This window comes from Manis pentadactyla, chromosome 7 (genome assembly GCF_030020395.1).
Source record: "Manis pentadactyla isolate mManPen7 chromosome 7, mManPen7.hap1, whole genome shotgun sequence".
Classification (NCBI taxonomy): Eukaryota; Metazoa; Chordata; class Mammalia; order Pholidota; family Manidae; genus Manis; species Manis pentadactyla.
The window spans coordinates 98,388,317-98,415,092 of record NC_080025.1 but is presented as its reverse complement, the minus strand read 5'-3'; the positions used below and the strand labels follow the sequence as shown (position 1 = coordinate 98,415,092).

The 26,776-nt window shown below is 40.6% G+C and overlaps 1 protein-coding gene across 3 annotated transcripts in view; it reads left to right on the top strand.

Annotated features, from left to right (window-relative positions):
- The first annotated feature begins 1,228 nt into the window (after positions 1 to 1,228).
- The window catches only part of GSDME (gasdermin E), a 78,381-nt gene continuing 52,833 nt past the window's right edge, over positions 1,229 to 26,776 (top strand). Inside the window, exons 1-4 of one of the 3 annotated variants that reach the window (XM_057504592.1) lie at positions 1,353 to 1,524; positions 23,596 to 23,632; positions 24,175 to 24,405; positions 26,516 to 26,708. In XM_057504592.1, coding sequence (XP_057360575.1) covers positions 24,195 to 24,405; positions 26,516 to 26,708 — 404 coding nt within the window. In that variant the 5' untranslated portion in view covers positions 1,353 to 1,524; positions 23,596 to 23,632; positions 24,175 to 24,194. Of the gene's footprint in view, positions 1,525 to 23,595; positions 23,633 to 24,174; positions 24,406 to 26,515; positions 26,709 to 26,776 lie in introns of all 3 variants that reach the window. The other 2 variants (XM_036877940.2, XM_036877930.2) reach the window with 2 other exon arrangements.

Here is a 26,776-nt window from a genome sequence, read left to right as displayed (position 1 = left end):
ACCACAAAGCACATGAGTTCTGTTACAGATGGTGAGTTACCTGACATAGGGCTGGAGCTTGTTGGTGGGAACTTCATGCACATGTTCTTTATGAGGATGATCTTAAGGTTAATGGCTTAGGTCAGGAGCCAATAACCTTTGATAATAAGCCTGAGTCATCACTATACAATTTTTATGAAGACAGAAAACCAATAACACATATGCAGTCTCTTGGCAGGGCCAGGAAGGACATCGGTTCCTTTATTCCTCTGATACCTAGTCACTTTGGTAAAGCAGAAGACCCAGAGGGGACCATCTCTCTGGACCAGTTTCTATTCACTCTACAAAAATGAGTAAGACCCCACAAATCTAGTTGGAAACACAAACTAGAGGGCACACTGATTAATTCAACGATTATTTACTCACTACCATGCATCACATAATAAGCTAGATGTTGCGGAGAGTGAATAAAACTGACAAAAATCCCTGCCCTTATGGAGCTGACATTTTAAAGAAGAGAAAGATAAAGCAGGTCAATAGCTAGGGAGTGATCCTGTGGGCTGGTGGACTGGTTTTACTGAGATAAATACAAGGAGGTTGGGTAGTGGCCTTTCTAGGGACATGCATATGGGGGCCCAAGGGAAAGCCCTGCCTCTGTCCCAGCCCTGCTAAAGGCAGGAAGGAAGCTCAATATTCTTGAGTGCAAAGTTCTCCGAGGGCAGAAATATTATTTTCTCTCATTCATTGTTCTCAGCCTAGCAGAGGGCACTACTCAAGAGAAGATGATCCCTAACTGCTGACTGAAAGAACACAATGTTCAAAGTCAGTCTATCAGCGAGCAATGAATTCTTGGGTACCAGCTATGCTCAAAGTCACTCATCGGCATGAACTGGGCACCTAGCATATGAGCGATGTGGGGCACTGCACTCAAGGTGCTTAGAATATAGAATCAATAAACGTCAGGACTAAGTGTGGGCCTGGTTACATCACGAAACCGCACACTCCTGGGCGGGGCACCAGGGGCCTCGGACTGGGCCAGTGGGGCCGTGAAGCCACAGCGGCAGTCCACACCCCACTGTTGGGGGGGGGGGGCGGCCGGCCGGCCTCCAGGCGTAGCCCTCGAACCCCAGGGCACTGCGGGCGAGTGCGGCCTCCGGGAAAAAGGGCGGTCTCAGGCTGCTGAGATCCCGACCTGTCCCGGCGCGACTCAGGCTTTGCATCCGACCAGTGCGCGGGGACTTTGGCCAAGCCGAGCCCTGGGATGTAAGCGACCGACCCCTTGGGGAGTCACACGGAGCGAGGGAAGCAGCCCACTCTGGGCCTTCGGGAGGGTTCGGGACGCAGGCTCGCGCCCGGCCGCGCACGCCCTCGGGCCTCAGCGAAGTGGCCGGCGCCCGGCGCTCCTCTGCACCCCGGCGGCCCGGGCTCCGGGGTGCGGGAACGGGCCGAGGTCCCGCCGGCCCGCCCCCCTCCCGCCCCGCCCCGGCCGGGTGCTCGGGCTCCTCCGACGCGGGCTGCTCGGACTCGGCGGGCGCCGGCGCGGAGGTGAGTGCGGGCGGGGCGGACTCGCTGCGGCTCCCGCTCCTGCCCATGCGGCTCTTCTCTCTGCGGCGCCTGTCCCCTCTGTGCCTCCCAAGGGAGGGTCGGCCGTCCGTCCCGTCGCGTCCCCTCCTCACCCTGCTCCCAATCCCCGTCCTTGAACCCGCAGCCCGGCCCTCTCCCTCCACTCCCGCCCGCGTGCCACCTCCAGCTCGGCTGGTGCCAGGGCAGCCGGTACCTCCTGCCTCCCGTTCCCACCCGCTTCCCGCTCTTTCCTCTTTGTCTTCTCTCTCCTCTGGGTGTGCAGAGCTAGCAGGGCTTGGGGGCTCATGTGCGGGAAGGAAAGGCCGGGGCAGCCGTGGGTTCAGTCTCCGGGCTGGCACGAGCCCCGGCCCCCGGCTCCAGCTGCGGGAGGAGGCCAGTGCCCCGGGTGTCCTCGCCCTGGGGTGGCTGCCCGCGCCTTGGCCTGAAGGCGCACACCCAGACCCCGTCGCGAGCCCGCTTGCCATCTGCACCTGGCCGGCAGAGACAGCGCGGCTCCTGGAAAGGCGTTTATTGTAGAGTGTTTAAGAAACACTCTTTGAGAGTCTACTCAGTTCAAGGACTGAATAGGGTGGTGAGAGGGATGGATGTCCTAGGATCGCTGCCCTCAAGAGACAGACAGAGGGACAAGTCAGTGGAATCAAAGGATTGCCCTGAGGTCAGAGAAGCAGTTGAATAAATTAATCACATTAAAAATCCCCCACCAACGGGCCTCCGGGAGGGTCCGGGAGAAGTTGAGCCTGGCAATTTGAGAGATCTGAGAAACACTGCCCAAGCTCCCAGCTGCTGTCCCTCGGCTCGCCTGCTGTAAGAGGAAGTTTTCTACTTTTCAGAAGTGCTTTGCTTTTTCTGTTTGAACCCTCAAAGGGACCAGAGGGTTCCTCTCCGTTCTTAATCAGTCTCTTCTGTTATTCATTCCACTTCCCAAATGCCTCACCCTGACTCCCTCCCTTTTTACAAGCTCATGCCTGTCTTGTGACCATCATTTGTTTTTCATTTCACATACTGACTGTACTTTAGAAAGAAATGACAGAGTTCCTTGTCTTTAACTGACTTCTTACAAAAATGAACTCAGGTACTGGGCTGTAAGCACTGGAAAATATCAAAGGAGGACACCTCTGTTTTAGTTTAATAGACTCAACTTCACTTTGTTATTTAGAAAACTGAAAATCAAAATGTGTTGAAGTTGTTAACTATGAAACAAGTTCTGCATTGTCTCATTTCCCTGGATGGTGTGGGAATACCGTGTTCCATAACTATGGTTTTTCCTTCCGTTGTAACTGATTACCCTTTGGAACACACTGTCTTACACTGCAAAAGGAATCATATGTAGCCCAAGTTAAAAAAAAACAACGCTGGGGAGTCAGCAGAGCAGGGTGGTCAAGGGCTCAGGCTTGGGAGGCAGGTGGATCTTAGTTGGAACCGGGCTTAGCACTAATTCTCTGTGACATTCAATGCCCTCCAGCCAAGGACCTGTGGGCGTGCACTAGCGCTGAACAAGCTGGGTTTTGTTGCTTATTGCGATGCAGGAGCTCCCACACTATGGGGAAATCGGGGGTATCTAAGTAAGCAGGTGTTAGAAAGCAGTTACAGGACTTGGGCTTGTAGGTGATTTGGGAGAGAGTTTAAGGAAACAGGACTTTGCTCTGGATGGGATGCTGTCAGAAATGGGGGAAGTTCTACTGAGTATCCTCCCAGATCTTATTAAAAAGGAGGAAAGTCTAGAGTGAGGCCAAAGCTGTGGTTGGCCAAGAGCAGCAGGCACTCACTGGCTCGGATTGCTGGTGGGTGGATGGAGGTGGTAGTTGGTCATTTCTATGGTTTGGACAATGTTCATATTTTGTCTGTGGTCAGACACATTTAAGAGAGGTCTTGTTTTTGTCTTATCTCTCATGGTCACAGTGTGGCCTTGCCTGATGTTGAGTTCTCTGACACTGTTCATACTCAGCAGGATGACTCCAGGCCAGTCCCTGGCAGCACCAAGGCCGGCTGATAGTACCAGGCCAGCTCCCCGGTGTCTGGGCTGCTGCTTTCTGTCTTTGATCTTGGGCAAGTTACTCAACATTCAGTAGCTTTGAAATGCAATTTCCGCATCTGTAAAATGTGGACAAGGCCTACTCAGGGCGGTTGTGAAGATTACATGAGGAAATGTGGGGAAAAGACTTAGTCCAATGCCTATCACATGGCAGGCACTCAACAAACAGTTGTCCCTCTCTCTATCTAGTGACCAACCAGAACTACTCGGGAGAAGAATCTTGAATTGGATATGAGGAATGAAGTTCTTTCCAACTCAAAGATTTGATAATTCCATCACTCCAAATCAGTCTTAAGAATGGATACTGATACAGTTTTAAGGATGATGACAGATTTTCTCAAGCAATCATTCCCCTGTCAATTATTTTCAGATTCTCTTCTCCCAGGAGCCAGTGTTCCCCGCTGGCTGCGTGTTTTTCTGACTTTGTGCTGTTGGCTTGCTTGCTTGGTCTCTTCCCTCAAGATCTCTGTCCAAGAGTCTGATTCAAGCTTACATGTCCTTAGTATGTCCGCTCTGGCTCTCCGAGTTCTAATTTGCTTTGAGCCATAAGCAGGTGAGTGGGACTGCTTGCTAATAGAATTCTTAAAGCCCTGTGTGAGAGCCAGGATCTGTGGTAACAGCTGTGAAATGCAGGGGGATTTCAGGCCATGAACAGTTTGAGCTAGGTCTCTCAGGAGGCCATTTTAGTCCACTTCCAGGTTACAGCATGCTGAAAATCTGAAGTCTGACTTCTGGTTAATTGAGACATTATTGTGATTGTGTCCGGAACTTAGGTTTTAGATTCTTCAGCTGGCCCTGGGCATATCATTTAATCTTTCCTGGCTAGATAGTTACTTAAAGTGTTTGAGAATGGTATGGCAGCTTATTTTCTCCCACTACTATGCAATAAACTATTGTATTAAATTTCCAGCCTGTATTTTGGCTTATCTCTTTGTTATACCAAAAGTTCCTAGGAATGAAGGAAAAAATAAGCAAGTGGGCCAAGGACACAAACACTTAAGAAAAAGAAATACAAAAAATCTTTAAACAAAAGATGCTTGATTTCATTTATATTAAAATAACATAACCTAAAACTCTACTGAGATACCATTTCTCACCTATGAGAAAGAAATACAGAAGTTTGATACACTCTGTTGCTCAGACTGAAGCTTTCATGCCTTATGGGTGAGACTGCAAAATGGCACAATCCCTAAAATTATAGATGCATTTACCCATTGATCTAGGTATTCCTCTTCTAGAAATCTCCCTTTGGGTACTCTTGCCCACGTGTGGAGAAAATGAAAGTTCCTTTGGCCAGGATTCTCACCTGACCCTGGTTGGCTAGTTCACTGCCCACGTGTGGGCAGTATGTTATTATTGACTCTATATGAAGAGCTCTCCCTAGTACTCTGGGCTGTACGACTGCAAGAGAGCACAGACTGGAGTGGTGGCAGCGCCAAGGACAGAGACTGAGACAGCTGCGGGGGCAGAGAGGCCTGGAGGCAGGGACCGGCTTGCTGCGTGCAGACTTGCTCTGAGGAGGACAGGATTCTAGTGATTGACCTGCCACTATGGGAATAAAGTTGGATATAACTCCTTTCACCCTAAGAACATTCCATTGTTATTTTTCAGTCGTATCGAATCAAGAGTGTGCTTGACTAGGGCTGAACCCCCCCGGCAAGATGCCACGTATAAAGAAGACATGCACTCAGGAGTATTTTGTGATTTTGTGTAGCACTTTTATAATAAACATTTTTTAGAAATAACCCAAGTGATCAGGAATACAAGGCAGGTTAAATAAACAATGGTACATCCACATGATGGAGTATTATGCAGCTTTAAGGAAGAAGGTACTAGCATGGAAAAGTTCTCCAGGGTATGTTGTTACATGACAAAAAGCAAGTGTGCAGACTCCTTTGGACTTCTGTTTGTATAAAGACACATGACGGTAATATACCGAAAGGGGAGATAGGACCTGGCTAGGAATGGGATTTCTCAGCATCTCAGTGTGTGTGTGTGTGTGTGTGTGTGTGTGTGTGTGTGTGCATGTGTGTGTGTGTGTATACATATATATATACACATATATATATATATGTGTATATATATATGTATGTATCTATATTTTTTTTACATAGCTTAGATATTTGAGCTATGTAAATGTATTATGTATTCAAATATAATAATAAAAAAGAAATCTCTAACTTCATAAGGAGAATATTCTCAGTTTCTTGATTGAAGAAGCCTGATTCCATTAAAAAACCTACAAAGCAATAGCCACTTCCATGAACTCTTCCTGAAGCAACTTACTCTGTACAGAAAGAAAGAAAATTGGCCATTTAATGGTAAATGAAAAAATTAAAAATTAATTTAGGAGTTCCCTTTCTTCATCTACTTAATCCCTCTGGGAAGATTGGTGTCATTACTAAGGCTTTGCCACACACAACAGATGGGTTTTGTTTTGTTTTTTTAATGGCAAGCCTGATTTGGCTTCTTCAGACCCCTGTTTTATCTGCAGGCAAGTTTGTAAACTCTTTCAGGTTATTCCAGAAAAGAACAGAAACCATAAAAATAAGCATCCTGACACCTATGGTAAACTGAGGCAGAGTCTGCTGTGGTTCTTCTCTTGGAGAAGCAGGTGAATTCCTACAGGTCATTGAGGAGACCTTATTTTGTTAAAGGTTCTTTCCCTGTGTTTGGCAAAATAAATCTTGCAGCTTATCCCAGATACACTTTGAACAGTTACTGTCTTACTGTTTCCCACTCCTGTCCCTCAATATGCCTCCTGAATTCCCTCTCTGATAACTGACATCTCTGTCTCAGCCAAGCCACACCTGAGATAACTGGAGTCTGCCTGCAGGAGTCTCTTCTCCTTCATTACCACCCTCACATCCGATCAGAATTCTGAGCAAACACCAAACCATCAGCTTGTCTATCCTTATGCTGTGCGGCATAGTTCAGCCGCATCATTTCTTGTTCATCTCTCAACTTGTTCCCTTCTGGCTGATTTTCTATTTTGCTTCTAAAATATCTAAGTGGCCACTCTGATTCCACTGCTCCCTCTACAACCACTCTGATGGCTTCTGCTTCCCCAGCCCCCGGCAGAGGGAGGCACAGATCTTCAGACCCTTTGCCCTACCCAACCGTAGACCCTGCACTTGAGTGCAGGAACCAATCCCAGAGAGGAAAGGCAGTTCAGGGCCTGTTGATGAAGTGGTGATGGGCATGTCAAGACAGAGTGATGTCTCCTGGATCACCAGAAGCTTGCTCACAAATCGTGCCTTGCATGGTCTTCACTGCTCCAGATCCACCACCTCCTGCAAATGCTGGGCTTTTCATTGCTGTTCCTCTGCTAGAGCACCTCACAGTGCCTTTTTGCCTGCTTACTTCTACTTAGCCTACAAAATGTGCCTTGGATGCCACCTACTTAAGGAAGAGTTCTGTGTTCCTAGGCTTCTCTCCAGTTGGATTTAAATGCCTTTTTCTTGGTTCATTCTTTGTAGCAATCTATGTAATATATAGCATAAAACTTAACCTGTTTATTTCTCCATCCAGTCACCAAACTAGAAGCTGATTAAGGAAAGAGGCTACATTTTGCTTCTGTATCCTAAGTGCTTAAACACAGTACCTAGGTATAGTAGGTACTTCAGAATCATTAATGAATGATTCAATAAATGGATAGATGAGTGCCACTGCATGCAAGAGCCTTATGTTTAATATAGTGCAGATTAATTAGAGATGAGAGCCTGAGCATACTTAATTTTTCTTCTTTGCAGATCACTGTTTATCAGAAAGGGACTTTTTGCATGTTTTAGAATCCCTTCCTTAAATGTTCATTCTTTTTAAAAATTATTTTTTTATTGAAGTATAGTTGATATACATTATATTGGTTTCAAGTATGCAACACAGTAGTTCAACTGATACACATATTATTAAATCCTAACCCCAAAAAGTGTGGTTACTACTTGTCAACATAGAAAGATGTTGCAGAAACATTGACTATATTCTCAATGTAGACTACCAGCCCTGTGACCAATTTATATTATGACTGAGATTTTGTGCCTCTTTATTCCTCTCCCCCTAGCCACCCACCCACCCCAGACACTTCCCCATGGTAACCACCAGTCACTTCTCCATGTCTATGAATCTACTGCTGTTTTGTTCCTTCTGTATTGCTTTGCATTTATATCCTACAAATAAGTGAAATAATATTGTCTTTCTCTGCCGGATTATTTCACTGAGCATAATACTCTCTGGATCCATCCATGTTGTTGCAAATGGCAGGATTTCTTTTCTTTTCATGGCTGAATAATATTCCATTGTGTATATGTACCACATTTTCTTTATCCATTCGTCTATTGATGGAAGCAACCTGAGTGTCCATCAATAAATGAATGGATAAAGAAAATGTGGTACATATACACAATGGAATATTATTCAGCCATGAAAAGAAAAGAAAAGGTTGCTTCCATATCTTGGCTATTGAAAACAGTGTGGTAACATAGGGGTACATATATCTTTTAAAATCAGAAATTTTGTTTTCTTTGCATAAATTTCTAGAAGTGGAATTAGTGAATCGAATTGTATTTCTATTTTCACTTTTTGAGGAACCTCCATACCATTTTCTATAGTGGTTGCATTAATTTACATTCCCACCAACACTGTAGGAGGGTTTCCATTTCTCTGCATCCTTGCCAACACTTGTTATTTCTTGTCTTTTGGATAGTGGCCATTCTAACTGGTGTGAGGTGATATCTCATTGTGGTTTTAATTTTTATTTCCCTGATGATTAGTGATGTGGAGCATCTTTTCATGTGCCTGTTGGCCATTTGTATTTCTTCTTTGGAGGAATGTCTGTTCAGGTCCTCTGCCTACTTTTTAATTGGGTTATTTGTTTTTTGGATGTTGAGGTGCATGAGTTCTCTATATATTTTGGATGTTAACTCCTTATCAGATGAGTCATTCATGAATATATTCTCCCATACTGTAGGATGCCTTTTTGTTCTGCTGATCGTGTCCTTTGCTGTACAGAAGCTTTTTAGTTTGATGTAATCCCATTTGTTCATTTTTTATTTTGTTTCCCCTTGCCTGAGGAGATGCATTCAGGAAAAAGTTGCTCATGTTTATTTTCAAGAGATTTGTGCCTGTGTTTTCTTCCAAGAGTTTTATGGTTTCATGACTTACATTCAGACCTTTGATCCATTTTGAGTTTACTTTTGTGTATGGAGTTAGACAGTAATCCAGTGTAAGAGTTTCATTCTCTTACGTGCAGTTGTCCAGTTTTGCCAACACCAGTTGTTGAAGAGGCTGTTTTTTCTCCATTAAGTATTCATGGCTCCTTTATCATATATTAATTGACCATATATGCATTGGTTTATATCTGGGTTCTCTATTCTCTTCCATTGATCTATAGGTCTTTTCTTGTCCAGGTACCAAACTGTTTTTATTACTCTAGCTTTGTAGCATAACTTGAAGTCAGGGAGCGTAATTCCCCCAGCTTTGTTCTTCTTTCTCAGGATTACTTTGGTGATTTGGGGTCTTTTGTGGTTCCATATGAATTATAGAACTATTTGTTCTAGTTCATTGAAGAATGCTGCTGGTATTTTGATAGGGATTGCATTGAATCTGTAAATTGCTTTAGGTAGGATAGCCATTTTGACAATATTAATTCTTCCTATCCATGAGCTCTGGATAGATTTCCATTTATTGGTATCTTCTATAATATCTCTCATGAATGTTTTTTTTTTTTTTGAGAGGGCATCTCTCATTTTTATTGATCAAATGGTTGTTAACAACAATAAAATTCTGTATAGGGGACTCAATGCACAGTCATTAATCAACCCCAAGCCTATTTCTCAACAGTCTCCAATCTTCTGAAGCATAACGAACAAGTTCTTACATGGTGAACAAGTTCTTACATAGTGAATAAGTTCTTACGTGGTGAACAGTGCAAGGGCAGTCATATCACAGAAACTTTCAGTTTTGATCATGCATCATGAACTATAAACGATCAAGTCAGATATGCTTATTTGTTTGATTTTTATACTTGATTTATATGTGAATCCCACATTTCGCCCTTATTTTATTATTATTATTTTTTTAATAAAATGCTGAAGTGGTAGGTAGATGCAAGATAAAGGTAGAAAACACAATTTAGTGCTGTAAGAGGGCAAATGTAGATGATCAGGTCTGTGCCTATAGACTAAGTATTAATCCAAGCTAGACAAGGGCAACAAAACATCCACAGATGCAGAAGATTTCTCTCAAAACAGGGGGGGTGAGGTTCTAAGCCTCCCCTCTGTTGATCCCCAATTTCTCTCCTGATGGCCCCCCCTGTGACTGTGCCTGTCTTAGGTTGTTCCTACCTTGAGGAATCTTACCCATCTCTGGCTAACCAGTCATCTTCCAGGGCCATACAGGGAAATGTAAAGTTGGTAAGTGAGAGAGAAGCAATATTGTTTGAAAAGGTTAGCTTTTTACTTCTTTGCAGATTTATGCCTGGTGGCTTCTATGCCCAGCAGTTGTCTTGAGGTATCTTTACCACTTGGAAGAATTATGATACTTGGTAATTTTCGATATCTCATGAATGTTTTAATGGTTTTCAGGATATATGTCTTTCACTTCCTTCATTAAGTTTATTCCTAGGTATTTTATTTTTTTTGATGCAATTGTAAATGGAATTGTTTTCCTGATTTCTCTTTCTGCTAGTCTGGTGTCAGTGTATAAGAATTCAGCAGATTTCTGTGTATTAATTTTGTATCCTGTAACTTTTTTGAATTCAGTTATTAGTTCTAATAGTTTTTGGTGGAGTCTTTAGGGTTTTCTATGTACAATATCATGTTATCTGCAAATAGTGACAGTTAAATTCTTCTTTACCTATTTGTATGCCTTTTGTCTCTTTGTGTTGTCTGATTGCTGTGTCTAGGACCTCCAGTATTATGCTGGATAAAAGTGGTGAGAGTGGACATCCTTGTCTTATTCCTGACCTTAAAGGAAAAGCTTTCACCTATTAAGTATGAGGTTGGCTGTGGGTTTGTTGCATATGACCTTTATTATGTGAGTTACTTGCCCTCTATACCCATGAGGTACTTGCCCTCTATAACCATTTTTTGAAATTTTTTATCATGAATGGATGTTGAATGTTGTCAAATGCTTTTTCAGCATCTATGGAGATGATCATGTAATTTTTGTCCTTTTTGTTGATGTGGTTTCTGATGTTGATTTTCAAATATTGTACCATCCTTGCATCCCTGGAATAAATCCTGCTTGGTCATGATGGTTGATCTTTTTGATGTATTTTTTGAATTCATTTTGCTAATATTGTGTTGAGGATTTTTGCATCTATGTTCATCAGTGACATTGGTCTACAATTTTCTTTATGGTGTCTTTGGTTTTGGTATTAAGGTGATGCTAGCCTCATAGAATGAATTTGGAAGTGTTCTGTCCTCTTCTACTTTTTGGAATAGTTGAAGAAGGATGGGTATTGGCTCTTCTTTAAATGTTTGGTAGAATTCAGCTGTGAAGCCATCTGGGTCTGGAGTTTGTTGATTACCAGTTTGATTTCATTGCTATTAATTGGTCTGTTCAGATTTTCTGTTTCTTGCTGGGTCTGTCTTGGAAGGTTGTGTTTTTCTAGGAAGTTGTCCATTTTTCTAGGCTGTCCAATTTATTGATAAATAATTTTTCATGGTATTATCTACTCTCTGTATTTCTATGGTATCCATTGTGATATGATTATTCCTCCTTTGTTTCTGATTTTACTTATGTGTGTACTCTTTTTTCTTGACAAGTCTGGCTAGGGGTTTACCTATTTTGTTTATTTTCTCAAAGAGCCAGCTCCTGGTTTCATTGATGTTTCTATTGTTGTATTCTTCTCCTATTTATTTATTTCTTCTCTGATCTTTATTATGTCTCTCCTTTTACTAACTTTGGGATTCCTTTGTTCTTTTTCTGGTTTTATGAATTGTGAGTTTAGACAGTTTATTTGGGATTGTTCTTGTTTCTTGATGTAGACGTGTATTGCTATGTACATCCCTCATAGAACTGCCCTCACACATCCTACAGGTTTTGGGCTGTTGAATTTTTGTTTTCATTTGTCTCCATGTGTTGCTTGATTTCTGTTTTAATTTGATCATTGATCCATTGATTATTTAGAATCATGTTGTTTAGCTTCCATGTTTTTATAGGTTTTTTTGTTTTCTTTGTGTAATTTATTTCTAGTTTCAGTCAGTTGTGATGTGAGAAGCTGCTTGATACAATCTCAATCTTTCTGAGTTTATTGAGGCTCTTTCTGTGGCCTAGTAGGTGATCCATCAGAGTTTTGTTGGAACATATTCTTCTACTTCAGGTTTTCTATTTTTCTTCCTCTGTATTAAATGGATCTGCTATGCTTCCTGGCCTATAGTGTAATAGCTTTATGAAAGAGGTGTCCTATGGTGACTGGTTTTACTTTGTGGGAAGCTCAAGACTCTTTACTCTCCAGTGCCTGGTTCTACTTTGTGAGAGCCCCAGCTGTTGTTGATGTGCAGTGGGAAGGGCTATCTTTCTGCCTGTCTGCTGATAGTGGTCTGAGTCTGAAGTCCTGGCAATTCACTTCAGCTGCCTTTGTGATCCAAGCAGAGGTGTCCCCTGGGATCGCTGTTGGTGGGGCCACACTCTGCCTGCCCTGTAGCAATGGCATGGCTGCAGGTTTTATGGGGTGGATGGGGCCATTGTGCAGCTCTGAGGCTGGGCAGGATGTGCAACACCTGGCTTGGTTCCCTACAGGGAGGAAGGAGCTCTCAGGGCTAGCTCCTGTAGGCACCTCTCTGGGTGGGATGAAATGGGGTTGAGAAAGCTAAGAGCATCTCCCTCTGCCTGCCAGTCAACAAAATATGATGCTGCTGCTGGGCCCAGTGTGTTGGATCACTGGCAATGCATGCTGGGAGGCAGCTTGTGGCTGCATTGCCACTGAGGGGGATGGAGCATCTGGGGCCCCTGAGAGTTCTTGACCTGTTGGGCCAAGAGAGGACTGGGGAGGTATCCTCCACCTGCCCTTTATCCTGAGGAGAGAGCTCTGTCCAACTCTCACCCCTCCCACTGCCGGAAAGTATTTCAAACTGCTGCCTGTGCTTTGGGTCTCAGGACGAGTGGAGCAAGCCTGTCCTCCATAAACAGCTGGAGTCTCAGCCTCCCAGAGTGCTCCAGCTGTCCCTGGGGTCCAACCCTGCTAAACACCAGAACCCAATGTAATATGGGCTTGTGCTCCCAGAGCAGATCTCCAGGGCCAAGTGTGCAGCATTCCTGGGCTCCTTTTTCTCCTGCCTGTGGGCTGGGGTTGTGAGAGGGCTTGGGTACCACTTGATCCTGACTCTGCCACTTTACCCTTTCCTGTGTGGTCTTATTTTCTTTCCCAGGTATATAGGTGGTTTGTTCTGAAGTCTCCAGGTCATTTTCAGACTTAGTTGTGTTTGCTGAATTTTCTTCTTTTATGTGTTTTTGGGAGGACGTTTCTGCCTTACCTTCCTATTCTGCCATCATTTTCTCTGCCTCCCTCCTCACTTGTTCATTTTTTATTTTGTTTCCCTTGCCTAGGGAGGTGTGTCCAGAAAAATTTTCTCATGCTTATGTTCAAGAGATATTTGCCTATGTTTTCTTCTGAGAGTTTTATGGTTTCATGTCTTATATTTAGGTCATTAATCCATTTCAAGTTTACTTTTGTATATGGACTTAGACAATAATCCAGTTTCATTCTCTTGCATGTATCTTTCCAGTTTTCCCAACACTACTTATTGAAGAGACTGTCTTTTCCCCATTGTATACTCATGGCTCCTTTATCATATATTAATTGATCATATATGCATGGGTTTATTTCAGGGCTCTATTATGTTCCATTGATCTATGAGTCTGTTCTTGTGCCAGCACCCTACTGTTTTGATTACTGTAGCATTGTGGTATAGCTTGAAGTCAGGGAGCATAATACACCCTGCTTTGTTCTTCTTTCTGAAGGTTACTTTGCCTATTTGGGGTCTTTTGTGATTCCATATTTATTTTAGGATTATTTCCTCCAGTTCATTGAAAAATTTCATTGGTATTTTGACAGGGAATGCATTGAATCTGTAAATTGTTTTGGCCAGATGGCCATTTTAACTATTTTAATTCTTCCTATTCATGAGCATGGAATAGATTTCTATTTATTTGTGCCTTTATTTTCTTTCATCAGTGTCTTATAGTTTTTGGAGTACAAGTCTTTCACCTTCTTGGTTAGGTTTATTCCTTGGTATTTTATTCTTTTTAATGCAGTTGTGAATGGAATTGTTTTCCTGATTTCCCTTTCTGCTAGTTTCTTGTTTGTATATAAGAATGCAAAATATTTCTGTATATTGATTTTGTATTCTGCAACTTTGCTGGATCCAGTTATTAGTTCTAATAGTTTTTTTGTTGGAGTTTTTAGGGTTTTCTATATATATAGTATCATGTCATCTGCAAATAATGACTTTACTTCTTCCTTACCAGTTTGGATTCTTTTTATCTCTTTATCTTGTCTGATTGCCATGGCTAGGAGGACCTTCAGTACTATGTTGAATAACAGTGGTGAGAGTGGACATCCTTGTCTTTTTTCCTGATCTTAGGGGAAAAGCTGATAGCTTTTCACCATTGAGTGTCATGTTAGCTGTGGGTTTGTGGTATATGGCCTTTATTATGTTGCAATATGTTCCCCTATGCCCATTTTGTTGAGAGTTTTCAATATGAATGGATGTTGTATTTTGTCAAATGCTTTTGCAGCATTTATTGAGGTGATCATGTAGTTTTCATCCCTCTTTTTGTTAATGTGGTATATCACATTGATTGATTTACAAATACTATACTATTCTTGCATCTCTGGAATAAATTCCACTTGGTCATGATGGATGCTCCTTATGATGTATTTTTGAATTCAATTAGCTAATATTCTGTTGAGAACTTTTGCATCTATGTTCATCAGTGATATTGGCCTATAATTTTCTTTTCTGTAATGTCTTTGGTTTTGGTACTGGAATGATGCTGGCCTCATCAGGTTGAATTTGGGAGTATTCCATCCTCTTTTACTTTTTGGAATACTTTGAGAAAGATGGCTATTAGCTCTTTCAGTATGTGGCAAAATTCAGCTGTGAAGCCATCTGGTCCTGGACTTCTGTTTGTTGGGGCTTTTTTTTTTCATTTGTATTTTTGTTGTTGTTGTTGTTATCATTAATCTACAATTACATGAAGAACATTATGTTTACTAGGCTCACCCCTTCACCAAGTCCCCACCACAAACCCCATTACAGTCACTGTCCATCAGTGTAGTAAGATGTTATGGAATCACTACTTGTCTTCTCTGTGTTGCACAGCCTTCCCCTTTCCCCCACCCCCCACATTATATATGCTAATCATAATACCCCCTTTCTTCTTCCCCACCCTTATCCCTCCCTACCCTCCCATTCTCCCCAGTCCCTTTCCCTTTGGTAACTGTTAGTCCATTCTTGGGTTCTGTGATTCTGCTGCTGTTTTGTTCCTTCAGTTTTTCTTTGTTCTTATACTCCACATATGAGTGAAATCATTTGGTATTTGTCTTTCTCCACTTGGCTTATTTCACTGAGCATATTACCCTCTAGCTCTATCCATGTTGTTGCAAATGGTAGGATTTGTTTTCTTCTTATGGCTGAATAATATTCCATTGTGTATATGTACCACATCTTCTTTATCCATTCATCTACTGATGGACACTTAGGTTGCTTCCATTTCTTGGCTATTATAAAAAGTGCTGTGATAAATATAGGGATGCATCTGTCTTTTTCAAACTGGAGTGCTGCATTCTTAGGGTAAATTCCTAGGAGTGGAATTCCTGGGTCAAATGGTATGTCTATTTTGAGCGTTTTGAGGAACCTCCATACTGCTTTCCACAATGGTTGAACTAATTTACATTCCCACCAGCAGTGTGGGAGGGTTCCCCTTTCTCCACAACCTCGCCAACATTTGTTGTTGTTTGTCTTTTCGATGGTAGACATCCTTACTGGTGTGAGGTGATATCTCATTGTGGTTTTAATTTGCATTTCTCTGATAACTAGTGATGTGGAGCATCTTTTCATGTGTCTGTTGGCCATCTGAATTTCTTCTTAAGAAAACTGTCTGTTCAGCTCCTCTGCCCATTTTTTAATTGGATTATTTGCTTTTTGTTTGTTGAGGTGTGTGAGCTCTTTATATATTTTGGATGTCAAGCCTTTATCGGATCTGTCATTTACAAACATATTCTCCCATACTGTAGGGAACCTTTTTGTTCTATTGATGGTATCCTTTGCTGTACAGAAGCTTTTCAGCTTGATGTAGTCCCACTTGTTCAATTTTGCTTTTGTTTTCCTTGCTCGGGGAGATATGTTCATGAAGAAGTCACTAATGTTCACATCCAAGAGATTTTTGCCTATGTTTTTTTCTAAGAGTTTTATGGTTTCATGACTTACATTCAGGTCTTTGATCCATTTTGAATTTACTTTTGTGTATGGGATTAGACAGTGATCCAGTTTCATTTCTTACATGTAGCTGTCCAGTTTTGCCAGCACCATCTGTTGAAGAGACTGTCATTTCCCTATTGTATGTCCATGGCTCCTTTATCATATACTAATTGACCATATATGTTTGGATTAATGTCTGGAATCTCTATTCTGTTCCACTGGTCTGTGGTTCTGTTCTTGTGCCAGTACCAAATTGTCTTGATTACTGTGGCTTTGTAGTAGAGCTTGAAGTTGGGGAGTGAGATCTCCCCCATTTTATTCTTCTTTCTCAGGACTGCTTTGGCTATTCAGGGTCTTTGGTGTTTCCATATGAATTTTTGAACTATTTGTTCCAGTTCGTTGAAGAATGTTGTTGGTAATTTGATAGGGATTGCAACAAATCTGTATATTGCTTTGGGCAGGATGGCCATTTTGATGATATTAATTCTTCCTAGCCAAGAGCATGGGATGAATTTCCATTTGTTAGTTTCCTTTTTAATTTCTCTTAACAGTGTCTTGTAGTTTTCAGGGTATAGGTCTTTCACTTCTTTGGTTAGGTTTATTCCTAGGTATTTTATTCTTTTTGATGCAATTGTGAATGGAATTGTTTTCCTGATTTCTCTTTTTATGGGTTCATTGTTAGTGTATAGGAAAGCCACAGATTTCTGTGTGTTAATTTTTTGTCCTGCAACTTTGCTGTATTCCGATATCAGTTCCAGTAGTTTTGGAGTGGAGTCTTTAGGGTTTTTTATGTACAATATCATGTCACCTGCAAATAGTGACAGTTTGACTTCTTCTTTACCAATCTGGATTCCTTGTATTTCTTTGTTTTGTCTAATTGCCATGGCTAGGACCTCCAGTACTATGTTAAATAACAGTGGGGAGAGTGGGCATCCCTGTCTTGTTCCTGATCTCAGAGGAAAAGCTTTCAGCTTCTCGCTGTTCAGTATGATATTAGCTATGGGTTTATCATACATGGCCTTTATTATGTTGAGGTACTTGCGCTCTATGCCCCTTTTGTTGAGAGTGTTTATCATGAATGGATGTTGAATTTTGTCGAATGCTTTTTCAGCATCTATGGAGATGGTCATGTGGTTTTTGTCCTTCTTTTTGTTTGTGTGGTGGATGATGTTGATGGATTTTCGAATGTTGTACCATCCTTGCATCCCTGGGATGAATCCCACTTGGTCGTGGTGTATGATCCTTTTTATATAATTTTGAATTCGGTTTGCTAATATTTTACTGAGTATTTTTGTATCTACGTTCATCAGGGATATTGGTCTGTAATTTTCTTTTTTGGTGGAGTCTTTGCCTGGTTTTGGTATTAGGGTGAAGTTTGGGGGCTTTCTTGATTACCAGTTCAATTTTGTTACTGGTAATTAGTCTGCTCAGATTTTCTGTTTCTTCCTCATCAATCCTGGAAGGTTGTACTTTTCTAGGAATTTTTTCATTTCTTCTAGGTTGTTCAGTTTATTGGCATATAATTTTTCATAGACCCCTCTAATCTTTGTATTTCTGTACTATCCATTTTTCATTTCTGATTTTATTTATTTATGTACTCTATTTTCTTGATAAGTCTGGCTAGGGGTTTGATTATTTTGTTTATATTCTCAAAGAAATAGCTCTTGGTTCAGTGATTTTTTTCTGTTTTTTAAAATTATTTATTTTATTTATTTCTGCTCTGATTTTTATTATGTCTCTCCTTGTACTAACTTTGGTTTTCATTTGTTCTTCTTTTACAGAAAATCTGAGCAGCCTAGTTTCTTTAGTTGTGAATTTAGACTGTTTGGGATTGTTCTTGTTTCTTGAGGTCAGCCTGTATTGTCATAAAATTCCTTTTTTGGCATACCACATATTTCAAACTGTTGTATTTTTGTTGTTTTCATTTGTCTCCATGTATTGTTTGATTTCCTTTTTGATTTGTTCATTGAGCCATTGATTATTTAGAAGCATGTTGTTTAGCCTCCATGTATTTGTGGATTTTTTGTTTTGTTTTCTTCATGTAATTGATTCCTAGTTTCACACCATTGTAATTTGAAAAAGTGCTAGATACAATATCAATATTTTTGAATTTATAGCCTGTTTTTGTGCCCTAACATATGATCTATTCTGGAGAATAGTGCACGTGCACTTGAGAAAAATGTTCAGAAAATCTGAGCAGACCAATTACCAGTAACAAAATTGAACTGGTAATCAAAAAAGCCCCAACAAACAAAAGTACTAGGACCAGATGGCTTCACAGCTGAATTTTGCCACATTTTAAAAGAGCTAATAGCCATCCTTTTTAAAATATTCCAAAAAGTAAAAGAGGATGGAATACTCCCAAATTTAATCCAATGAGGCCAGCATCATATCCTGCTGTTTTTGGGTAGAACATTCTATATATATCTGTTAAGCCCATCTGGTCCAATGTGTCACTCAAGCCTCTGTTCCTTATTTATTTTCTATCTGGATGATCTGTCCATTGATGTAATTGGGGTATTAAAGTCTCCTGATATGATTGTGTTGATGTCTATTTCCCCCTTTAGATCTGTTAGTATTTATTTTATATATTTAGGTGCTCCTATATTGAGTGCATAAGCATTTACAATTGTTACATCTTTTGGTTGGATTGATCTCTTTATTATTATGTAATGTCCTTCTTTTTCCTCATTACTTTCTTGGTTCTGTAATCTACTTTTGTCTGATAATAAGTACTGTATACTACTGCTTTTCTCTCCCTATTATTTGCATGAAATTATCTTTTTCTATCCCTTCACTTTCAGTCTATGTATATCTTTAAGTCTGAAATGAGTCTCTTATCAGCAGTATATAGATGGTTCTTCTTTCTTTATCCATTCTTCCACCCTATGTCATTTGTTTAATGCATTTAGTCCATTTACATTTATGGTAATTATTAATAGGTACATACTTATTTCCATTTTATTAGTTGTTTTATGGTTGTTTTGTAGTTTCTCTCTGTTTCTTTCTTCCTCTCTAATAATCTTTTGTGATGTGAGGTTTTGTTTAGTGTTATGCTTGGAGTTATTTTTTTTTTAATTTTTTTGTGTATCTGTTACAGGCTTTAGGTTTGTTGTTATCTTAAGGTTCATAGATAGTTTCCTAAATATATAACAGTCTATATTAAGTTGATGGTCATTCTATTTCAAACACAATCTACAAGTACTAATTTTTTCTTCTTCTTCCTCCTGCACACTTTTTGTGTGAGATGCCATAATCTACATCTTCTGTGTAATACTTTCCTGATTTTGTTGATTTTACTACTGTTTTTAAACTTCATATTTGCTTAGTAAGAAATTAGTCTTTTACCTTTACTGATGAAAAGTATTTAGGGTTAAGAACATTTCCATCTACAGAAGTCTCTTTGACATAGCCTGTACATCTGGTTTAGTGGTGGTAAATTCTTCTAACTTTCATTTATCTGGGAAACTTAGTCTCTCTTTCAATGCTGAATGATAACCTTGCTAGGTAGAGGATTCTTGGTTTAGGTTCTTCTGTTTCAATATATATTTCATGCTTCTCCCTTCTGTTCTGTAAAGTTTCTGCTGAGAAATCTGCTGATAGCCATGTGGGGTTTCCCTTATTGGTAACAGTCTATCTCTCTCTTGATGCTTTTAAGATTCTCTCTTTATCTTTAATCTTTGCCATTTTAATTGCTGTATGTCTTGAAGGTGTTGTCTTCCTGGGGTTCTTTTTGTTAGAGGCTGTCTGTGCCTTCAGGACCTGGATGTCTGTTTCCTTCCACACATTGGGAAAGTTTTCAGCAATTATTTCTTCAAAGAGACTTTTTTTTCTCCTTTGTCTCTCTCTTCTCCTTCTGGGACCCATATCATGTGAAAATTGTTTTGTTTGGAGTTGTTGCATAGCTCTCTTAGATTCTTCTCATTTTCTGAAATTCTTTTTTTCTCTCTATTTCTTAATTTGTGTATCTGTTCTCTATTTTCCATCTCATTAATTCTTTCCTCTACTTCCAGCAGTCTACTATTCATTCCCTCCATTGTATTTTTCATTTCGGTCCTTGTGTTCTTTAGCTCTGAGTAGCTCTTTTTCAAATATTCTATCTCTGTTGAAGTTCTCTCTGAGATCATCAATTCTTTTTCCCAGGTCAGTGAGCATCTTTATGACTATTTCTTTGAAATCTTTATCAAGAAGTTTGGTAATATATGTTCCATTTAGACTTCTTTCTGGTGTCTTATCTCTTTCTTTTGTTTGGAACATATTCCTCTGCCTCCTCATTTTGTCTGAATTTCTGTGTTTCTTCCTTTGTAGTAGAGAGATCCTCTATGCCTCCTGGTCTAGAGAGTAATGGCTTTATGAAGAAGGTGTTCTGTGGTGCCCAAAAGCTCAAGACTCTTTGCTCACCAGTGCCTGGTTCTCCTTTGTGGTAGAGCTGGAGTTGCTGTTGGTGGGCTGTAGGTGGGTGGCCTTTTTGCCTACCGTGGCTGATCTTGGGTAGCAGAGGATGATAACTCACCTTGGTGGGCCCTTTGTGTGGCAGGCAGCACTTCTGCTGGGATCATTGTGGATGGGGCACCCTTTACCTACTGGGCTGCAATGATCATGCTGCTGGGCTGATGGGCAGATGCGGTGGGTACACAGAGGGGAGATGGAGCGTTTGGAGCTGGCTCCCACTGGGACCAGGCCAGTGGGCTGAAGGAGGGCTGGGAAAGCTGGGAAAGTCTGCCTCTACCTTCCAGGTAGCAAAGTGTCTCTCTACCTGCAAGGCGCAAAATCAGACCACTGCTGGGATGAGCATTCTCAGTGGGTGGGTTCTCAGGGAAGCCCTTCAGGGCTGAGTCACCAGTGAGGTAGATGGAACATTTGTAGCTGGCTCTCACAAGGACCTCACCAGTAGGGCTGAGGGAGAGCTAGGGAGGCATTGTCCACCTGCCCTTTCCCTCTTGAGACATCTCCCTCCAACCCTCACCCCTCTGGCACACTTCCTCCTGCTGGTAAAGCTTTCAAACTGCCACCTCTATGTTGGGTCTCAGCAGGACCAATGAAGAGTGGCTGTCCTTTACAAGTGATGGTTGTCTCAGCTTCCCAGAGTCTCCAACTCTCCTTGGTGTCCAGCCCCATTAATCGCCAAAGCCCAATGCAATGTAGACTCATGCTCCCAGAGCAAGTCTCCCAGGCCAGGTGTGGCAGGATTCCTGTGCACTTGTGGGCTGGGATGGAGGAAGGGCTTACGTCCCAATCAATTGTAGCTCTGACACTTTGCCCTTCTCAATGTGGTCTTCTCTTTCTTCACCATTTGTAGATGGTCTTGTCCATAGTCTTTAGGTCATTTTCACAGTTAGTTGTATTTGCTGTAGTTGCTTCCTTGGGTGTACATAGAAGGAGGGTTCTGTCTTGCCTTCCTATTCCACTGTCTGTTCTTCCTGGAACTTTTCATTCTTTTTGTTAATGTATAAGATCAGGGTTAGGTACCTACACAATAATTTAAGAGACGGTACTTTAGAGATGAATTAGTGATAGGTAAGGCACATGTTTTCTGATCCCTAGAGGAGATTCATGATAAACAAAGTGGGAATTTTTGTAGTGTCTAAGGTTACTCAAAGCTCTCACATTCTATGAATTTATCATCTATATGACTGCCATACACCAGGGTACAAATATAAATAAAACACATTCTTGTACATTAGGCACTTTGACTTTTATGGACAGTCTTTAAAAAAAATCTTATTTCAATTTGTACTTTTTTGAGTAATAAAAATTATGTATGTGTATATATACACATATGCATGTATTTGTGTGTATATATCTATGTACACAAAATATATTTTTATATGTGTATATATATATAAATATATATATTTAGCTAGGTCCATTTTATGTATTGTGAATTGTTTATAACCTTTGCCTATGATTCTACTATAGTATTTTTAAAACTAGATTTGTAAAAGTTTAAAAAATATATATTAAGTATTCTAGTTTTTTGTTATAAATGTAACTAGTATTTTCTCAGTTTGCCATGTCTTTCTAAGGATCTTTCTCATCTTACAATTGTACAAATATTTGTATCTCTTCTAATACTTCTATGGTTTCATTTTCTCTCAAAAACCCTTTAGTCCACTGAGAATTTGTTTTTGTGTATAGCATAACACGGTACTATATTTTTTCCAGTTGATGAGTCCTTTACTGTAACACCATTTATTGAATAGTCTTACTTCTTCCACTAAATACAGTACTTATTTTTTTGGTATCATTAATCTACAAGCACATGAAGAACACTATGTTATTAGGCTTCCCCCTTCACCAAGTCCCCCCCACAAACCCTATTACAGTCACTGTCCATCAGCATAGTAAGATGCTGTAGAGTCACTACTTGTCTTCTCTGTGTTGCACAGCCCTCCCTGTGCCACCCCCACATTATACATGCTACTTGTAATGCCCCCTTTCTTCCCCCCACCCTTTATCTCTCCCTTCCCACCCATCCTCCCCAGTCCCTTTCCCTTTAGTAACTGTTCGTCCATTCTTGGGTTCTGTGATTCTGCTGCTGTTTTGTTCCTTCAGTTTTTTCTTTGTTCTTATAATCCACATATGAGTGAAATCATTTGGTACTTATCTTTCTCTGCCTGGCTTATTTCACTGAGCATAATACCCTCTAGCTCCATCCATGTTGCTGCAAATGGTAGGATTTGTTTTCTTCTTATGGCTGAATAATATTCCATTGTGTATATATACCACATATTCTTTATCCATTCATTCCTGATGGACACTTAGGTTGCTTCCATATCTTGGCTATTGTAAATAGTGCTATGATAAACATAGGGGTGCATCTGTGTTTTTCAAACTGGGCTGCTGCATTCTTAGGGTAAATTCCTAGGAGTGGAATTCCTGGGTCAAATGGTATTTCTATTTTGAGCTTTAAAGGAACCTCCATATTGCTTTTCCACAATAGTTGAACTAATTTACATTCCCACCAGCAGTGTAGGAGGGCTCCCCTTTCTCCACAACCTCACCAACATTGGTTGTTGTTTGTCTTTTGGATGGTAGTGATCCTTACTGGTGTGAGGTGATATCTCATTGTGGTTTTGATTTGCATTTCTCTGACAACTAGTGATGTGGAACATCTTTTCATGTGCCTGTTGGCCATCTGAATTTCTTCTTTGGAGAACTGTCTATTCAGCTCCTCTGCCCATTTTTTAATTGGATTATTTGCTTTTTGTTTGTTGAGGTGCGTGAGCTATTTATATATTTTGGATGTCAACCCTTTATTGGATCTGTCATTTATGAATATATTCTCCCATACCTTTTTGTTCTATTGATGGTGTCCTTTGCTGTACAGCAGCTTTTCAGCTTGATATAGTCCCACTTGTTCATTTTTGCTTTTGTTTCCCTTGCCCGGGGAGATATGTTCATGAAGAAGTCACTCATGTTTATGTCCAAGAGATTTTTACCCATGTTTTTTTCTAAGAGTTTTATGGTTTCATGGCTTACATTCAGGTCTTTGATCCATTTTGAATTTACTTCTGTGTATGGGTGAATACAGTACTTTTATGTCTTCCAATTGTTTCTTCTTTTTCTTTACAGCTGAAGAGTAACTGGGTCTTCATTTCTGGGTTAAAAGGTAATAGATACTTAACATTTATGAATTTCAAAGAAGTAGTTATAATTAAAATACAAATTGGAGAAGTTGTTTTGTTGTTTAACAAATGTTCCCAGGTCTGTACATTCCAGATACTTGGTAGGATTGTATTTCCTGATGATGATGGTTGGCTGAGGCCATGTGACTAGTTCTGACAAATTATGAGTGAGTATGATGTGTGTCAGTTCTGGGCCAGAGCATTTAATTGTTAGCATGAGCATTTCCAGAACTCTTTCCTGAATTGGACATGCAATGTGAGCAAATAAACCTTTGTTAGAAGACACTAAGATTTGAAGGTTGTTCCTGAAGCATGACCTAGAATCTCCTGACTTACATACCTAATCTCTTTCAGTATTTCAATTTGTTTTCTTTGTTATCAACTGAACTCAAACTAGAGGTTTTTCTAGGGCAAAAGTACTCTTCCATGTATACTGATTTCTACTAGGGAGAAATAAGGTAATTTTAGAAAAAAAGTTATGAAATAATAACTTCTTATTTAACTTGGGGGCAACTTTTTTTTTCAGGTAATCCGGAGCTCTCAAAAATGTTTTCCAAAGCAACACGTAATTTTCTTAAAGAAGTTGATGCTGAAGGTAACCTGATAGCAGTATCAAACTTGAATGACTCTGATAAGTTACAACTTCTAAGTCTGGTGACCAAAAAAAAGAGACTCTGGTGTTGGCAGAAACCAAAGTATCAGTTTTTATCCATCACCCTTGGAGATGTACTCACAGAAGACCAATTTCTGAGTCCAGGTATGTTTCTTTGGGTATATTCTACAGTTAGTCCCAGAACAGAAAGGATTATTTTCTTCTAGACACATGCTGTCTTGAGTTATTATAAGGTGACATCTTACAATTAAATCTCCTGTTTCTTTGTCTACTGTCTTAAAACATATGCTTTCTTAGAGTGAACAAAATTCTGCAAGGTTGACATGAAAAGTTATAGATTAATCTTTAAGAAATAATATTGCAGTTTTTGGTATAAAAGTAAGACTTGCCCATTGTAGATTTTGTGGTCATTCAGCAGAAGTGGGATGGATCTACCACCCAAAATTTGGCCCAGTTTTGAGATTGATGATGCCCCATATCCATCAGGAGGCTGTGAGTTTTATTACTCACATAATAAAGTTTTCTGGGGAAAGCAGGGCAGGCCCCCAACTGGTCCAAAAATAGTTAGAGAGAGGAGGAGGTAAGGAGATAGAATTTCTGTGTAGCACTTTGTACAACCTAGGACTATCTGTTTATCAGAAAATGATGTTGCTCTGGCCTAAACCCATTGGATAGACTGAGCCCTTACTATGTGCCAGGCTCTGTATTACATGCTTTATATATATCAAATTATAACAGAATCCATCAGGTAGGTATTACCAATTATCTCAAAATTACACAACAAACCTGAGGTTCAGGGAGATGAATGTTATCTAAGGTGTCCCAGCTAGGAGTATTAGAGTAATGATTAAAATCTTGAGCTCTTAACAACTGCTCTGTGCTGCTTCCCAATGCTTTCCCAAAGTATTTGTATTTCACAAGATGTTAAAAAGAAAAGGATTTGAATTGGGAGCATTCTCACAGCCTTCTTATTTTGGGTGGTGGTCGTAGAGAAGAAACTATTTTGTAAATTGAAAAGATAATTATTTGTATTTAATTTTCATTAACACTTGTTGAGGAATGTGTTTTCTTGAGTAGAGTGAAAGAAATACAGGTGTTGGGGACAGTGAGTGGATGGAAAGAAGCCTTTCAGACTCTAGGTGGATTTGAATCCCCTGTGATGTGCCATCAGGAGCCAGGAGAGCCTTGGGTCAGGAAAATGGAAAAGGCCAAGTTCCTCAAGACTCCAAGTGTAGCCTTACCAAACGATGATGACTGAGACTATTTTTATGGTGGTATTTAGTTGGATAAAAAATAAGAACAGTAGGCATTTGGAGCCATGAGAAGGCTGGCAGTTTAGGTATGAGATCATCAGATATTTGTCTTTAGTGTTCAGGTAAAAACTGCAGGTCTTGAAGGCAATTTGATGACAGTCACTGGACATGACCAGATGGGGGACATGGCAGTTCCCAGGGGATCAGCTGAAGTTGGGCTACCATGTGGGTGGTGGCATCTTCCTTAGTGTCTGAAAAGCCAGGAAGGAAGACTGGGGAGTCTGGGACTCATGTGTTCCAGGATGATGTTGGAGGGAGAGGGGAAGGGCATGTCCACTGACTTTATCAGGAATATAGAAATGAAGAATTACATGATAAGGAATCAGATGACTGGATAGATGTCAGATATAAACAGACAGGTATGGGAAGGAAATTACTCAGAATAGTAATGAAGGCCAAGGGAATGTTCTCTTAAACTAGTGGGTGGGGAGGGAAGATACGCAGGGACAGCTACAGGTGGCCAACCTGCCAGACGCTGAGGAAGGCAGGCCACTAGAGTGTGTGTCCTGGGAGGGGACCACAATTTTCTCTTTGCTTAGGTGTCAGCCTCATCTAGTCTTTACTCCAGAAAAGCACACATTTAAAATATTCTACTTCTTTACCTGGGTAGTAGTTAAATATATGTTTGCTTTAAAGTTATTTGTTAAACTCCAGAGACACTTTTTGTGGCCTTGTCTATATATGTATATACTGGAATTAAAAGATGAGAAATCAAGCCCCCAGTAGAGCCCTTGGCCACTAGTTCATGCCATGCTGTCAGACAGCACCCAAGGGTGCAGGCTCCATTTTCTTTTGCACATACACAGCACGGCTGTTGGCTTTCCTGGCATTTTTGAGTGCAAGCCTCATGTTTCCCATGGATCTCCACAGAATTGGAAAGGTAGGTGACCTAAGGTGGCCATATCTTCCTCAGATTGTTTTGCATGTCTCATTCACTCCAGTTGTCGTGGAGTCGGACTTTGTGAAATACGAGGGCAAGTTTGAAAACCACGTGAGTGGGGCCATCGAGACAGCCCTGGGGAAAGTCAAGCTGAAGGTTGGAGGCAAAGGCTTTGTGGAGAGTCAGTCTTCATTTGGAGCCCTGAGGAAGCAGGAGGTGGACTTGCAGCAGCTCATTAGAGATTCTGTCGACAGGTAATGAGAATTTTGTTTGGCATTTTGAATTTGGACATGCCTCACGTTGAAAGGTCATTCAGTCGGTC